The sequence below is a fragment of the Lonchura striata genome, chromosome 2 (genome assembly GCF_046129695.1).
Source record: "Lonchura striata isolate bLonStr1 chromosome 2, bLonStr1.mat, whole genome shotgun sequence".
Classification (NCBI taxonomy): domain Eukaryota; kingdom Metazoa; phylum Chordata; class Aves; order Passeriformes; family Estrildidae; genus Lonchura; species Lonchura striata.
Window position 1 is genome coordinate 114,245,349 of NC_134604.1, and position 16,260 is coordinate 114,261,608.

Below are 16,260 nucleotides of genomic sequence, written 5' to 3' on the forward strand. Positions count from 1 at the left end.
GATAAAACCTGCTGCTGCCTCAGTGTTTTAAATAATTTTCCTGCACTTTGCTCATGCAGGATGAGATTTTTGAGGTTCACTTTCACTCAGGAGCCTGCTGCAATTCTCTGGTCATTGTGAATGGGCAGAGATTCTTCCAAGCAGCTTGAAGCCCACTCAGGTGTTGAGAAGGGCTGAAATAGGTGCAGGGTGGAAGTTTTCATCTCTGTGGCATCTATAAAAGAGTTTCCTACTTCCATATATTAAATCTTGGTGCTAAACTATTTATTTGCACTTTGCTGACAGATAAAAACTGTAGATGAAATAACTGATTGTGAAATGGTAACTCTTTAAATCAGGTGCTCCTGCCTGCTCTGGAAAGGGCTCTACTCAGTGTGATAATTTTAATGTGTGAAATACAGGGTAGTCCCAAACACAGCACACAGCTTGGCACGAGGAAGATATGTTTTCTAAGACCAATTTTTAGTAATTCTGCCCACAGTTTCACCATCTGCAATAACAAAATGGTGATTTTTAAAATTTATTTTCTGAAGCACTTGCAGACATGGAGTTGAATGGCTCATGCTGTGAATATTACCTTATGGTTTGCTGACATTTCAGGAATGACAGTTTATTAGAAATTGTGATAAGGCACCAGGGTCTGCATTTAAATTTATAGTATTTCAGAACTTGTTCATTAAGACAGAAGATATTAAGCCTTTGGGCTTAGCCACGAGGCCTCTGCCCACGTTAGCGCTGAAGTCAGAGTTACGCAAAGAGCGCTGCAGGATCAGGCCTCAAAAACATCTGCTGCCGTTTCCCAGAAATTAATCTAGCCTGCAATTCCATAACATCAGTGTGATGGATGCTTGATTATTCCTTTTTTCAAGTGGGCCTCCAAACATCCTTGTATTTTTCTCAGCAAGAGGTGAGGAGAGCTGATAAGTGGCAGCACCAGGCTTGTGTTTGGATTAACACGGAGTCTCCAAGTGCTCCCTGAAAGGAGCTGGAGGATGTTGGCTGAGCTGGCAATCAGATTCTCATGGGTGGAGGTGAGGACAACATCTGTCTTTCCTATCTTGTACTTGCCAAGGCTTTTTGTTGTTCCTGAACTCTCCTCATGAATATAATATGTGGGTTTTTGTCTGATCTAATGAATCCAAGACTCGGAGATTTAGAAGGAAAACATATTCCAGATGTGTGTTGCAATTCCTGACTCAGGTGACTGCATTTTAAGCAGTAACCTTTTCCAGTATGTTCCCCACACCATATTGAATATCCTTCTTCTGCAAACGGTCAGGACAGACTTGTACAAGCATCATGATTAATAAACTACAGCAAGGCAAAAACATCAATCATTTGCCTTTTTGTTTCACCCAGTTGCTGCTGGATGCAATGAATCTGAGGCTCAAAGGCTCGGCTTTGGAGCAGGGCTGCAAATTTTGGCTCTTGAAGCAGTTCAACCCCAGCTTGTTTCCTCGTGCAGTGGTGCCTGTTGCAGACGTGAGCAGAGTCTCAGGCTGGAAGAGTTCCCACTGCTCGGGGAGGTTCTGGTGTCCAGCCTCTCCTCCAGCCTGGAAATGGCATTCCTGGCCTGTTTGAAATTAGGTTTTCACTCCAGATGAGCAGCTACATCAGAAGATGCAGTCTGAGGGAGGATAGGGTAGAAAAGCAGCAAGCAAGAAGAGTGACTTGCTCAAATCGTGTGCCCTCTGTACTCTCCTCCACACTCTCACCTGTCCTTTCTTTCAGCAACAGCTGTAATTCAATTTACAAACTGTTGGAAATCAAAATGTCCCTCAGACATTTTTGGAGGTCCCGGGCCCAGGTCAGAAGCATTTGACACCCTGGCAGGCAGCTGGAAACAGCTGTGATTTTGAGTTTGAGCCATAGAATAATTTACCAACTTTACAGGAAAAACAAGAAGTCACAAAAGTTTAGATATTATAGTAAAAGTAGTTACAAAGTAAAGGGAAGAATATTTTAGTACTATACAAGGAGGTTTTAATACCTGTACAGGGGGGTTTTTACTTTGTACATAAGGGTCAGAAGTTTTAAGATGGAAGAATATAAGCCAGTCCTGTTCCTCCTCTTTCTTCTTCCTTGCCTCCATGTTCTTGATAATGTTAGCACTCATAGATTAATTTAGAATAAAAGAGCACCATTTAATATAAATAATAAGTATTAAAAAAACCTGTAAACATTTATCACGTAATGTATCATATAAAAAAATAACAGCAGCCAAAGAGCAAAAAAAAAAGTCAAAAAGAGTGTCAAAGGTGTGTGTGCCTCTGCCTAAGCTGCTAACCAAACCACAGTAACCAAAGAAGATAATCTTTTAGATAGCTTACAATAAACTACCTTAAGACCAAACAACAAAAAACTGCTAAATTTTCTTTAAAAGCACATGTTAGAAGAGAAACTTTGCCACCACAGAGAACCCCTAAACCAAGCCTAAGTTCCATCAACAAACCTTCAATAACCAATGGTATCAGGTATACAAGGGACACTGAGAGCACTAAAGCATGGAAACACTTAAGGAGCTAATTGCACGGCCTTGATGAGAACAATCTTCCCTCAGAAAATGCAGGTCCTCTCCAAATGTGACTGCTCATTAGAAAGTTTTAACATCTGCAAAACACACGCTGGTGCGTTACAATTAATCCTCATAATAAACAGTTTGGTGAAAGTTTTTGTATAACAGCTTTTGGTTTAATTTAGAATGAAAATAAGTTGCAGGATGTCAGAATTCTTTGTAGAACAGAGAGGGTTTTCTGACCTGTGGACATCTGAGAAATTATAAGAAACAGCCCATGTCTGAATGGACTGTGGCTGTGGGGAGGTCAAAGCTTGTGCTTACCTATGTATTATCATTAAATCAGATTAGAGAAGAAATATGTGTTTACATCATTGAGGAGAAATAGTATAAAACTGGTGTCAAAAAATAGATTGTATAAATGCAGTGCACATGGCAAAGTTAATTAAAAGTTCTTTATTGCAGTGTTGTTGTAAGCGAAGGGTAACAAGTCCTTTTGGGAGTCTGGGAATGCTGTCTGAAGAAGCAAAAAATGCATTTTATTTCTCTAGCATCTCGATGTACAATGGGGGGTTTTGTTGTGTTTGTGTCCCCTCATTCATCCTCCTCCTTGGGTGGAAGTTCTTGCCCGACCACATCTAACCTGGACTTGGACACTCCCAGGGATGGGGAATCCATAATTTATCTGGGTGGCCTGTCCCAGGGCCTCACCACCCTCACAGCCAAGGATTTCTCCTGAAAATATAACATAAACCTGCCCCCCTTCAGTTCATGAAAAAAATACCAACAAAACACATCACAGTTTAAAACCATTGTCCAGTCTAACCCCTGGGTTAGAGTGGCCTCTAAAATACTTTAAAATCCTGCTACCATGTTTATTCCCCAATATCCCTCATTCCAAGCAAATCCTAATGCACAGCCACACACCTTCTTGTCTTGTGTAGCCATTTCTAAGTTTTTTTCTCTAAGTTTGACCAAACTTTAGAGAAAAAAAAAAGTCTTTGTCCTGAGTTCCTGACACTGCACTTGAAGGAGAGGGCAGCTTGCATGTGCTTCTCATGATGGGAACTACTTCAATCACATTTCCTGTAACTTCATGTTTCTAGGCCAAGTAATCTTGCATTTGATTAAGTAAACACCTTTGTCCTAATGACTTTATGCCTACTTTAAAGGCGTTGCTGTACCTATTGTTCTACAGATTTGTCAGTCTGTTATTCTTTTCCTTTTTTTAAACTTATCAGTGAAGTGTAAGTCAAAACCAAACAGAGAAATCGTTTTGTTCTTTTATCATTAGTACGGAAAGTCCAAAGGAGAGGCCAGGTTTGCCATAGTACAAGCAATTAAAATATAAAAAGAATATAATGAAGGAACGCGAGTTTGTTTGGGTTATGTGGGTTTTTTTGGTTGTTTTTTTTTTTTTCCTGTGATGTCATGAGGGGAAATATATGGAGAAAGGAAGATGAAATAAAGAAAATTCATGTTCAATATTGACCTCAAATACCAACAGCTCTACTTCACAGACTTCCATGAAAGACCCTTCCTGCCTTTTCCTTTAAGCTCCATGTGTTCTTTTCTTCATATCCCTTTACTCCAATTATTAAGTACTAGTAATTAAAGGCTTTATTTCTGACATGTCATGAGAATATGTTGCATCATGTGAAATCCAGGAAGATGACCCATTCACTGCTAAAATTATTGTCAAAAAGGTCCAAACCTTTGCAAAACTGAAAGAAGCCTGTAATGCATCTATTTTGTAATAATTGTTAATGTTTACATTTCTTAATCCCACTTATGGCTTGATGTTGCCAAACTGCTCCAGAGACAGCATTAATATGGATGAGAAAAAGAGATTAACATGTAAATGAGTAATGAAAAGCATTTACTAGGAATAGAACTGGCATCCATATGTAATAAAACCTTGCCAAACATTGTCAGCATTAATAGCTTTGTTTACATTTACACGTGGCCAGACCATGCCGCTATTTTTTTCATGCTGGTGGGTTCTGACAATTTTTATATTAGATTTGGTCCAGGAGCTTGCATCTGTGATTATAACACAAAACAGATTTTGAAGTCCCTGTATTTAGGAAAGAGATAACCCACACTGCTTTCTGTCAGCTGTTCCAGCACAGCAGCTTGCTGTTGGAGCCTTCCTTTCAGAGCTCACAGTTTGGGGACACCAAGTTATGCCCATTATCAGACATTCCTGTGGAACTGGGAAATGCTTCCTGTTGCTACTATTTCCATGCTTTTCTCCAGGATGAGATTCAGGGGTGGTTCGGCCAGGTTGGGTTCTGGTTGTTCAGCATCTCTGGGTCTAGCAGTGGGTTCAGAACAGCCTGGGCCACAGATCCTCACCTTTCAAGTGGTCTAAGTTGATCCCAGGGCTGGAGCCCCTCTGGAGTAGGCTGGGAGAGCTGGGGGTGCTCACCTGGAGAGGAGAAGCTCCAGGGAGAGCTCAGAGCCCTACCAGGGCCTGGAGGGGTTTCAGGAGAGCTGGAGAGGGACTGGGGACAAGGATGGAGGGACAGGACACAGGGAATGGCTCCCACTGCCAGAGGGCAGGGCTGGATTGGGAATTGGGAATTGGAAATTGTTCCGTGGCAGGGTGGGCAGGGCTGGGATGGAATTCCCAGATTCCCCTGGATCCCTGGCAGTGCCCAGGGCCAGGTTGGACACTGGGGCTGGAGCAGCCTGGGGCAGTGGAAGTGTCCCTGTCATGGCAGGGGTGTAATGAAGTGACATTTTAGTTCCCTTCCTACCCAAACCATTCTTTGATTCTCTGATTCAAGATCACTGAGTGGAAAGAGAGGTTGAAGAGGACATGAGGGTAACCCCAGCATGGGCCACATTCTGTAATTGTGCTGACTCCTCAACATCCTGCAAAAAGGCTTCGATGCAGGATTTGTACAGTTATTGTCACCCAGGGAGGATGGTCCATGTCCTGCTGTCCTTCCAGACCGGCCACCAATGTCAGAGGGTGCTGTGGAGTGCACAGTAATGAGCCTCCACACAGCGCCCGACCCACAGCACACAAAGCTGGCAGGAGCTCCGTGATTCCTCCAGAGCCTTCCCAGGCCTGTCAGCGAGCACTGACTGATAACCAGCAGGATGGAGAGCAGATGAGTGCTGCTAACCCACAGCCAAACTCAGCCTGAGCTTGCTTTCTCCATGAATTCTCCTCTGAAGCGTGAAGTTTCAGTCTGTCTCTTGGGCTCATTTATGTTTGTCTTGTTTTGTATCCATAGTTGTAGATTTTCACACAGCTCTAGGTGACTGGGTTTGTATTTCCAGCATTTACAATGCTCGTCAGGAAGTTTAGAAGTTTGCATTTTCCCTCTCAGGCAGCATAATGGACACCCACAGTACAAGCAGTGTTTGTTGTCATTAGTAATGGCAATAAAAAGAAAACCTTTTTTTTCTTGTTCTTTACATTTACATCTTTACTTGTCTTTTACATCTTTACTTACCCTAAATATCTATAAATTAACTTCCATTATGTGGAGTCATTTTTAATAGGAACCAGAAAACTTTGCTTTGTGTCACTTTTGTGGGGGAGAATGAGAAATAAATAAATTAGATAGTGCTTGATGCCTGACCATTAGCAACTGTTTTACAGATTTAAATAATGTTTTATTTGCAATCTGTATAAGCTGTCTCCTGCATAATTCACACTTTAGTATATTTACTGGAGCTAACTGTTTCAAAATTAACATTTTGTTATGTGTTTTTCATCTCATGGATTGGGGCAGAAAAGAGGGAACTGTGCTTTCAGTAGTGTCAGGCATGGGATGCATTGTGATCATCTGGCCAGACTGTGCTTGTGTACACATATATATTTAATTTTGGGGAGTTATTTGATGAAAAAATCTCATGGACTGCTGAGAAAGAACTCTTTATTTTCCTTCCAGTGTAATATCTTCTTGCTTTAGTTCTTGTTACGTGATCCCTGCTACTTTACTATCCAAGCACATTAAGTTTACTGCTGTCTCTCAGTGGAGCCAGGGAAAAATCCTTGGGGAGCAAGGCACCAGTGGCCATCTCCCATCTCTCATATTTTGTATTTATCCCTACTCAATTCCCACAAATAATTTTCTTGAAATTTAGCTACCTAACTCTTCAATTGAGTCTTTTGGTAATTCTCTTGCTAAAATACATTGCCTCATATTTTCTCACCTCTTGATACTGTGGTCACTCCTGTCTTATCTACAGAGTATTCTGCTCCCTATTTTCCTTTCCCTTTATCCCAATTTTTGAAGGCCTTAAAGAACTGTTCAAGTTTCTTCATTTTCATTTGAAATCTTTGTCTTTTACAAGATTAAAATTCTTCATGCTCAAATTGTTGGATTCTTCTCTCCTCCTCTTTCTGGTTTCTTATTACTAGTGTGCCTTCTATTTAATTTCTCCTTCTATGCACTCCTCCCCTTATCCTTTGTGTGAGCTTTTCCCATGTCCTTGAAACAACCTTCTACCACCACTGTGCCAACCATCAAGACCCTCCCCTTTCAAATCCATCCTTAACCCACATTATTGCTTTTCACCTGCCAGTGACCATTTCTCTGTATCATGGACTGTAGACCTCTCAGCAAGGAAATAATAAAACCAGAAAAAGATAAATTAAAACACCAAGGTACCAGTGGCCATCTCCCATCCCTCATATTTTGTATTTATTCAAAAGGCCATCTCCCCTCCTTGGTCTGCAGGTTTTCTCAGAAAAGGCTCTTTAGAAAACCTTCAGCCCACCAACAGCAAAGGTTTCTGCCATGAGAGGCATGACAAAAAGGGGAGGTGTTATCCTGGCATCCTTTTTGTCTCACAGAAACAAAGAGGCTGAGGTAGCTGGTTGCAGGTTGGTGGGAGACTGTGCAGAACCCAGAAGGTGGCAACTGAGAAGTCACTGGTGGCAGCCCAGTGTTGATCTTTGCACTCAGGTGATGTCTGAAAATCAGCAGTAAAAGGTGCAGATCGCTGCCTGAACCCTGTGTTAGTGTTAGTAATTCAATCATGAGTCTCAAGGAGCTTGAAGGGCCTGAGATCCCACTCCCCAAACCCTGAGATTAAGGGGTGATCTCAGTTTTCATAAGCAGTAAGAAGCTAGAAGTGACGTCCTCACCTTTGCAAATGCAGAGCAAATTATGAATATTAGCCCAGGGGCTCCCAAACCAGGGGGATGAAAAGGAGGAATGCAGAATCACAGAACAGAAACCCACAAGGAGGAAGTCCAGCTCTTACCCTCTGCACAGAACATCTGCAAGGGTCACCCCATGGGTCTCAAAATGAGCAAACACTGATTTTTAGGGCAGCGTGTGACTGCTGGAGCTCGGCAAAGCCCTTTTCCAGCAGCCAGAGAGGGTGGGAGCCTGCAGACAACCACCCGTCCTCCCAGAGCTGGGGAACTCCCATCCCTTTTTCTCTCTCCCTTCTCCTCTGCCGACAGGACCATGCATTTCTGGCCTTCAGCAGCAGATCTGGCAGGAGCACAGCCCACCCACGCTGCCTCACGGAGCTCCCTGCCCCGAGCCTGGCTCAGGATTCCCCCCACCCCCTGATCCTTGGCCCCCACGCTCGCAGCCATGGCCAGCTGGCCCAGCCTCCTCCTCAGCTGCCATCATCCCCCGGGCTCACACGGAGCCTCCTCGCCGGCCCAGGGCTGGGGATTGTCCCCACAAGGGCAGGGAGGAGGTGCTGGGCTGCCCCCCTGCAGCCAGGATGGCAGGATGGAGTCACACAGTGGGTCACCAAGGCTGGAAAAGCCCTCCCAGCCCTCCAAGCCCAAGCTGTGCCCGATGCCCTCCTTGTCACTGAGTGCCACGTCCAGGTGCTCCTTGGACACCTCCAGGGATGGGATCTCCAGCACCTCCCTGGGCAGCCCCTTCCAGTGGGGTATTCACACTTCCAGTGCTTGAATTTGCACACTTATGCACCTTGTCCCCCCAAAACGACCCCTGGAGAAGGTGGGTTTCCTCTGAATTCTGCTTTTGGAGGGTTCCCCTCGAGCCTGTGCACTGCTGGAGGACAGCAGGAGTGTGGCAGCCTGGACCTGCTCTCATGGCTGGGGAGTTATCTCAAGTGGGATGTGTCCCTTCAAGGTTTCAGCTCTTCCCACACTTCCTGATGGACGTGGTGGCCACAGGCACTGCCTCACTCACAAGACTCAGCTCCAGATAGCTCAGGGAAGGGACTGGTGCCAGCAGGAACGTTTGGCAGCGGGGATAGAGGGTCACTGTCCCTCCCTCTGGTGTCTGTGTGGCCTCCAGACAGATGTGGTGACATCCTGCTGCCCTCAATGACCCCGTGCTGCCATGAAGAGCCCTTCCCACAGCTCCAGAGTGGGGTTTCCACCAGGAAGAGTTGCCATGAGAGGGAAGTGGCTGGTGGGCACGGTGTCCCTGGATTAGAGCTTGTGCCCAGATCTCTTGGCTCCTGGTCCAGAAAGGATTTGGCTGGGTCCCTGAGGAAGGAAAGGAGGATCCCAGCAGGTCAGCAGAACCTGGCTTTCGGTTGCTCCTCTCAGGGGCAGCAATTTTTGCTGCATTCAGCAGATCTCACCCTCTGCATCTCTACTGAGACCCCACAGACCTGGGCGTTGCTGCCCACCCTGCCCTCTCCTCTGTTCCCAATGTTTGGTAGCATTTGTGCTTCTGCTCAGCTGCTCTGGGAGGGTCTCCCAGGGAGAAGTTCTCCTGTCCTCCTGTCATTTGCTGGCAACATCTGTCCCCACAGGTCCTCACCTTCAATGGCAACAGTGCCTGAAAACTAAAAGAACAGAACGGAATCACTGGGTTGGAAGAGACCTTTGAGATCATCGAGTCCAACCCAGCCTCAGCCCTGGCACCCAGTGCCACATCCAGGCTTTATTAAACACACCCAGGGATGGTGACTCCACCACCTCCTGTTCCAGTACTTTATCACCCTTTCCCTAACATCTAACCTATTTTTAACATGGTGCACGAGGCTGTCCACCTCCCTGTGAGATGGACAAGCCCTTTTTTCCTCAGGGAGCACTGTGATGCCTGCCCTGAGACGTGGCTGCCCTGACCTTTCTGTGGTTTGCAGGAAGCGTTATCGGTGGTGAGCGAAGACCAGTCCCTGTTCGAGTGTGCCTACGGATCACCCCACCTCGTCAAGACAGAGATGACGGCCTCCTCCTCCTCCAGTGAATATGGGCAGACCTCCAAGATGAGCCCACGTGTCCCCCAGCAGGACTGGTTGTCACAGCCCCCGGCCAGAGTCACCATCAAGATGGAGTGTAACCCCAACCAGGTTAATGGGTCAAGGTAATGAGGCTGGTGGTGGCTCAAGAACAGGGATTTTTGTGATGGGTGTGCCTCAGTTGTCCAAATCTGTGTATTTAGCACCATTTTAGGTGCCTCAGGATATCCCACCTGGCCACTGCTGCCATCCCAGAAGGCTCCAGGTTGCCCTACCTTGACCTGCCAGCCTTGTTCAGGTGTTACAGAGAGTCTAAATTGGTGCTACGGGCACAAACTTCTCATGAGCTTGTGCAAAACCTTTCCTCTGACTGCTGATAATTTTGGGATGTGAATTTGCTTTGCACACCAGGTGAAAGAGCACATATTAAAGTTAATAATTTTAATTTTGGATGTGAACTTGCTTTGCACACCAGGTGAAAGAGCGCATATTAAAGTTAATAAAACGGGGATTTGCTATAGCCTGGAGCTGCACCATTGATCCATGGAAGGGTGTGGTGTGTGTGATGTAACACTCCATGGAAGCTGTCAAATCCAGCAATTTGGGCAGTTGTCTTTGCTCCAGAGATAACCAAATAGGGAAACACTGGAAACAAAATCTTGTCATGGCAGAGGGAGAGAACTGTCGATCTTTCCCTTTGTAGTTACTGTAAACGCAATGCCAAAAAGTGGAGTTGAATTTAAGAACTCATGCTGAAAAAACAACATAAATATGGAGGCAGGCAGGGGGGAAGAAAGGAACAGAAAAATAAATAACTCAACAGGCAGTAGCCACAGTCAGTCTGTGCATTGCTGTTGTCTCAGGACATTTTTTGGGGAATGTCACCATAAAGGAGGCTTGTATCAGTTAGTCTGCAAAGGTATTGCAGTGGATTTTTGGATATTGGCTGATGGCTTTCCCAAGCTTAGGAGCTTGGCACACCTGAAGAAACACAATGAAGATTTTTTATTTTTAAGGAAGCTATCCAAACAAGTGCTTTCCTGTTTAAAATGCCTGCCTGTCAAAACAGTTTTCCTTTGGTGTTGCTGGAGGGCAGAGGTCCAGAAGAGTCAGTTGCTGACAATTGCTGGTGATGTACCAGTGGAGCCCGTGCTTCACATCTCTCTGTCACAAACACCTGAGCTTTAATCTCATCTCCCAGGGTCGGTTGGTCAGGAAAACCTCAGCCCTGGGCTCTGTGGTTGCTGTTCACACTTGCTGTGCTGATGTGATGAGCACCACAGGCAGGGCAAAGTGGTCTGCCAGCTTATCACACCTCCTCTGTTCTGTGGTGAGGATGGAAACTGTGCTGAAGTCAAATCAGAATTTCCAGTGAGTAGTCAAAGATTTGAGATATGTGGAAATAAATGGGAAGCTGAAGTTACCAAGAATTAGAAGAAGTCTTCTTATAAGGTTGCTTATTCAGAAGTTCCGATGTCTTTAATCTATTCCAACGTATTTTTAATTTTATTTTTGTGCTAAGCAAATGCACATGTATAATCATAAATTGTGTATTTATTCAAAATCAGTCTTGCTTGATGCCTAAAATTGCCTCTGAAGTATTTGTGCTGGCATTTCTGTAAGAGAACTGATCACAGTTTCCCTCAGTATAAATTCCATAAAGTGCATTAGGGCAGATAATCAGAGTTAATTGTCGCTGAGAGGTTTAGGGTGGGTTTTAGGGAAAGGTTCTTCCCCAGAGGTGCTGGCACTGCCCAGGGAATGGGCACGGCCCCGAGGCTGCCAGAGCTGCAGGAGCCTTTGGGCAGCGCTGCCAGGGATGCCCAGGGTGGGATTTTGGGGTCTGGGCAGGGCAGGGGTGGCACTGAGTGACCCCTGTGGATCCCTTCCAACTCAGGATATTCCATGATTCTGTATTTCCTCCTTCTTTTTGCTATTTTCTATTAGTATGTGCACATACTGAAGCACTCAGGAGGATGCTGTGGCTCCCTGCACAGTCAATAGCAGGAGGTGGCTGCAGTTTCAGCTCCCAAAATTCCCCTTTTTGAGTAAAGGTGCCTTCATTTCCTTCAGAACTGCCTGCACCATCCTCATGAAATGCTTGTGCTTGTGGGGAGGGACCCTTCATCAGCAACTGGAGGGACAGGACCCAGGGAATGGCTCCCACTGCCAGAGGATGGGAGATTGGGAATTGGGAATTGTTCCCTGGCAGGGTGGGCAGGGCTGGGATGGAATTCCCAGAGCAGCTGGGGCTGCCCCTGGATCCCTGGCAGTGCCCAAGGCCAGGTTGGACACTGGGGCTGGAGAAGCCTGGGGCAGTGGAAGGTGTTTGTTTATTAATCTTGATTTTTTTTACAGCCTTCCCTGTTGAAAGATCAATGCAGTGTTCCTAAATGGAGGCAGCAAGGAAAATTCTCACTTTGATACATGTCCTAAGGCATGACTTGCTGAGAAAAAAAAAAAATTGCTTACAAGCTATAAAAAAGATTAGCAGAAGAACAAAAAAATATTGCATGCTCATACTAAACAAAAAACAATTTTAAAAATCATTGTCTTTATAAGACACTGTTTATTTCATCAGAGAAGTTTTATTTTATGGGGCCTAACTCAGGCCTGAAAAAATAGATCTTAACAGAGAACTAACAGCCAATTAATTAGGAAAAATAAATATGTTGTGGCATTTCTAAATCTCACGTACATGTGGGTATGTAATATATCATGTTATTGCACTCTGGGAATTGAAATGTGGTATTCCTGCCAGTTTTAGAGAAAACAAAGTGTATATCAGATTGTGCTACCTTGCCTTTCTGTGAGTTACTTTGCATTTTCTTTTCTGCAGAAGCCTTCCCCATTCTCACTCCTTTACAGTCCATAAACATATTTCCCTAAATTATATAATTAAATTATAATATTTCCTCACTTCTTAAAATGCTTTTTATGTTCAATATTGCCACAAGCAGTACTTGGAGCTCTTGGAACTGCATTTCATTTTTATTAAAACTGTACCTGCTCTGTTTCGACCCATTTTAAAACCCAAGTTGTCCCAGAAGAATCTCAAATATGCCCTCACATTGCAGAGCTGTGCAAGTGCTGCCCCGAGGTTCTCCAGGGCAGAGCTGAATAATTCAGGATGCAAAGCAGGGAATGAGATCCCACAAACTGGTGGCCAAGGAGAAATTAACTTTGCAATTTCTCTGTTGTTCAGCTCTCCCTTCTCCCTGTGTCAGTGCTTCCTGGCCACATGCTCTGTGCTTTGGAGGAGGGTATAAAATTTTGGGAGCATACTGAACCCCTCAGACATCCCCAGTTTAGCACCCACTCAGAGAAGGAATGTGCCCCCTCTGCTAGGACTTTCCCCAGACACACTTTGGCTGCAATTGCCCTACATTAAATTCCAAAATTTAACAGTCTCAGAGCTGGCATTCCTGTGAATACCAGAGAAATGCTACTAGAATGAAATTAAAGGGTTATTTTCAGTGTGCTGCACAGGGATTAGCTACCTACTTTTCTTTAACAATAACAGTATTTTTCAAGATAAACCCTGCAGCCCAGCACCACGAAATACAGCCTGGGGGCTCACCTTAAATTAAATAAAGCAAGAAAAGTTTGAATTAAAGCTGCCATTTACCTGGCTGTTATTGCAGATATAATACAGGTTTTCACAGGTGGTATCAAATGGAGTTTCTCTAAGTACATTAATTCTGTTCCTCCCAGGTACATAAATCTTATGAGACCTTTTGTGCTGCCCTACAGTCAATCTTTCACCTGAATAAAACAATCCTGTTTGCTGCTATTTATTGCTTCTGGGTCAGGCAAAAGATTCACCCTGTAATGTAAATCTGGAAGTTGCATATGCCACACTGGTACTTTGTTTTTTATTATTCTTTATGTATTCAATCAAATCAGGCACAAGCAATTCTGCCACAATGAGTGCAATTCATGTCATGCATTTGGAGAGAAATTCACCCCGTGGAAATGCTCTCATGAGGCTCTGGGTACTGCTTAAACAGCATTTATAAATCCATGGATTTCCCAGTGAACTTGGAATACACTCACCCACGGGGCTTTGCCATGCCCATGGGTGGCACTACACAAAGGTAGCTTGGAATAATGACATTTACTGTAGGCAATCCATCTTTTTCAGGCAGGCTGAAGTGGAAGACAGAGTCTTATTCAGGCCACAGATAAATTTCTCTTGCCATGAGCAGCGTGATGATTTCATTGAAGAAGTATTTTGAAAGTTAACTGCACTGAGAGCACAGCAGAAGCCTTCCAACATCAGCTTGGCTGATAAAGAAGTTTTAAAGAAATGCCAGAAATAATTAGTTGTCCTTAGGATTTAATCATGTGCAAAATGTTGATTTAAGTGCTACCAGTTGTTGCTTGAAAACCATTTGAGAATGAAATTATCACTTAATACATCTTTTGTGCTGGCTCTTTTGGGAAATACCATTTTTCTTTGCATGTAAGTGCCTGAATTTTCATCAAAGAGCCTCTGTACTCTCTGGGTTCAGAACGTCTGACACACTGGAGGACTTTTCAGAGTCCAGGGTGAACTTGAGTTTCTTTGCTGGTGTTTTTTTTTTCTTTTTCCCTTGATGTAAAGTCTCCCAAGAAGTAGATTCTTTGTGCTATAAAAGCCAGCAAATTGGAATGGGGAACCCTTGAGGTACGTTGTGCTATGAGGATGTGTGACAGCTGCTGTGCCAGGGCACTGGGGAAGGAGAACCCATCCATGTGGAGCTCTGTATTCCAACAGATCCATCCATGTGTATTCCAACAGATCCATCCTGCTCCCAGGATCCAGGCTGGCAGGCTTGAAAGCTGTAGGAGGCACCTCTGCATCATGGTGTGATACTGGTGGTTCTAATCAGAGCATTTAAGCAGCTCCACAGAATCACAGAATCATGGATTTGCTGGGATTGGAAAGAACCTCTGGAGATCATCCCTGTTGCCAAGGCAGGGTCACCTTCAGCAGGACACACAGGAACACATCCAGGTGGCTTTGGAATGTCCCCAGAGAGGGATGCTCCTTGTTCTCCATGGGCAGCAGTTCCAGTGCTCTGCCACCCACAAAGTAAAGAAATTCCTCCCCCCATTGAGATGGAACTTCTTGTGGTTCCTTTTATGGCCATCACTCCTCATCCTGACACTGCAAATTCTGGCCCCATCCTCTTGACCCCCACCTGGTGAGCATCCAGCCAGTGGAGGGACAGGGCTGGCTGCATCCAGCCCCTGAGATCACTGGTTTTCCCAAGGCTTTTCCAGCCCTGGAGCACAGCCCCACGGTGGGGGCACAGTGCCACATCCCCTCCCCATCGGGTGGCATCCAGCCTGGCATTCCTGGGAAACCTCAGCTCAGACTAAACAATAAGCCTGGCCCAAAGCCCCCATCGGGCCATGGGATTCTCTCCAGTGATGCCATGATGATTGTTTACCTTTTCTTTTTATCTATCTTTTATATATTCTTGATACCCTTAACATACATACTTGTAATTCTTTAAACCTAATATCGTAACATAACCCTAATATTCTACTAAGGAAAAACACCAAGCATCCTAAAAACCTCACAATTAAAAACCAAAAAACGTATGCTGTCTCCCAAAGACCCCTCTAAAAAATATAAAATAAACTAAAATTAAGCCTATCTTAAAAAAAACCCCTTTACATTAGAAAAATGTCACGCTATTCATTTAAGTCTTTCATTAAAATATCTTTGTTAAATATGCTAATTTACAAAATCTATACTATTGTATATGCAATCTACAATATATATACATTTCAACATATTCCACCTTAACAAATTATTACACCATAAAAATCCTTGTTAAATACCAAAATAAAAACCTTTTATCCCTTAGCCATATACAACTCTCAATACTAAAACTAAAGAAAAGGCATCACCAGCAGAGCCAGTTCCTACTGGCTGAGCTGGGAGATGTGCCCTAAAAGGATGATTCTGCTGTGTAAAATATTACTAATTTGGGGTAACAAGACATTGATTATCTCAGACTGAAAATCTTTTTCCCACTGACTGGGTGGTTGGTGGAGTGGCTGCCTACCAAGCTGGAAAAATGGCAAAGTCAGGATGTGTGACTGCTTCAAGAAGCTTCTCTTTGCTCTGAAAATCTACCAGCTTAACACGAGCACTTGCATGCGTGTGTGGGCATGGTTTGGATCTGTTCTTGGGGCAAACATGTTGCCAAGGGGAAAAACAAACTCAGATAACTAATACTACAAGTATTTTATTTTTTTGGAAGTTTTTTAGGGGTTGCTGGGCTGGCAGGTGCTAAATAAGAAGCTTTCCAGTCTGGGATAATGAGCTCATTCATAATTATCATTGCTACATTTGAGACTGACCACTGAATTCCCAGCAACCAAAGGCTTTCAGATGGGCAGTGAAATATAAAAATAATCTTCAAATAATGATATAGGACCCCACAAGAGTTGTGGTTACTGTCATTATTAAGACTATTGCCATCCTTGCTTTTTTATTTCCTTTTTACTGTGTCCAGAGTGCTTAGAGCTGGGGGTGAGGTTTCTCCTCTGCCCTGTCATTAGTGGGTGTTTCATTTTGATCAGGGCAGCGTCAG

General features: G+C 44.3%; 1 protein-coding gene across 2 annotated transcripts in view; it reads left to right on the plus strand.

The window, feature by feature from the left end:
* ERG (ETS transcription factor ERG) overlaps window positions 1–16,260 on the plus strand; it is a 59,253-nt gene that overhangs the window by 21,199 nt on the left and 21,794 nt on the right. For both annotated transcript variants that reach the window (XM_021527469.2, XM_021527470.2), the window contains exon 2: window positions 9,572–9,792. In XM_021527469.2, the coding sequence (XP_021383144.1) occupies window positions 9,572–9,792 (221 nt within the window). The remainder of the gene's footprint in view (window positions 1–9,571; window positions 9,793–16,260) is intronic.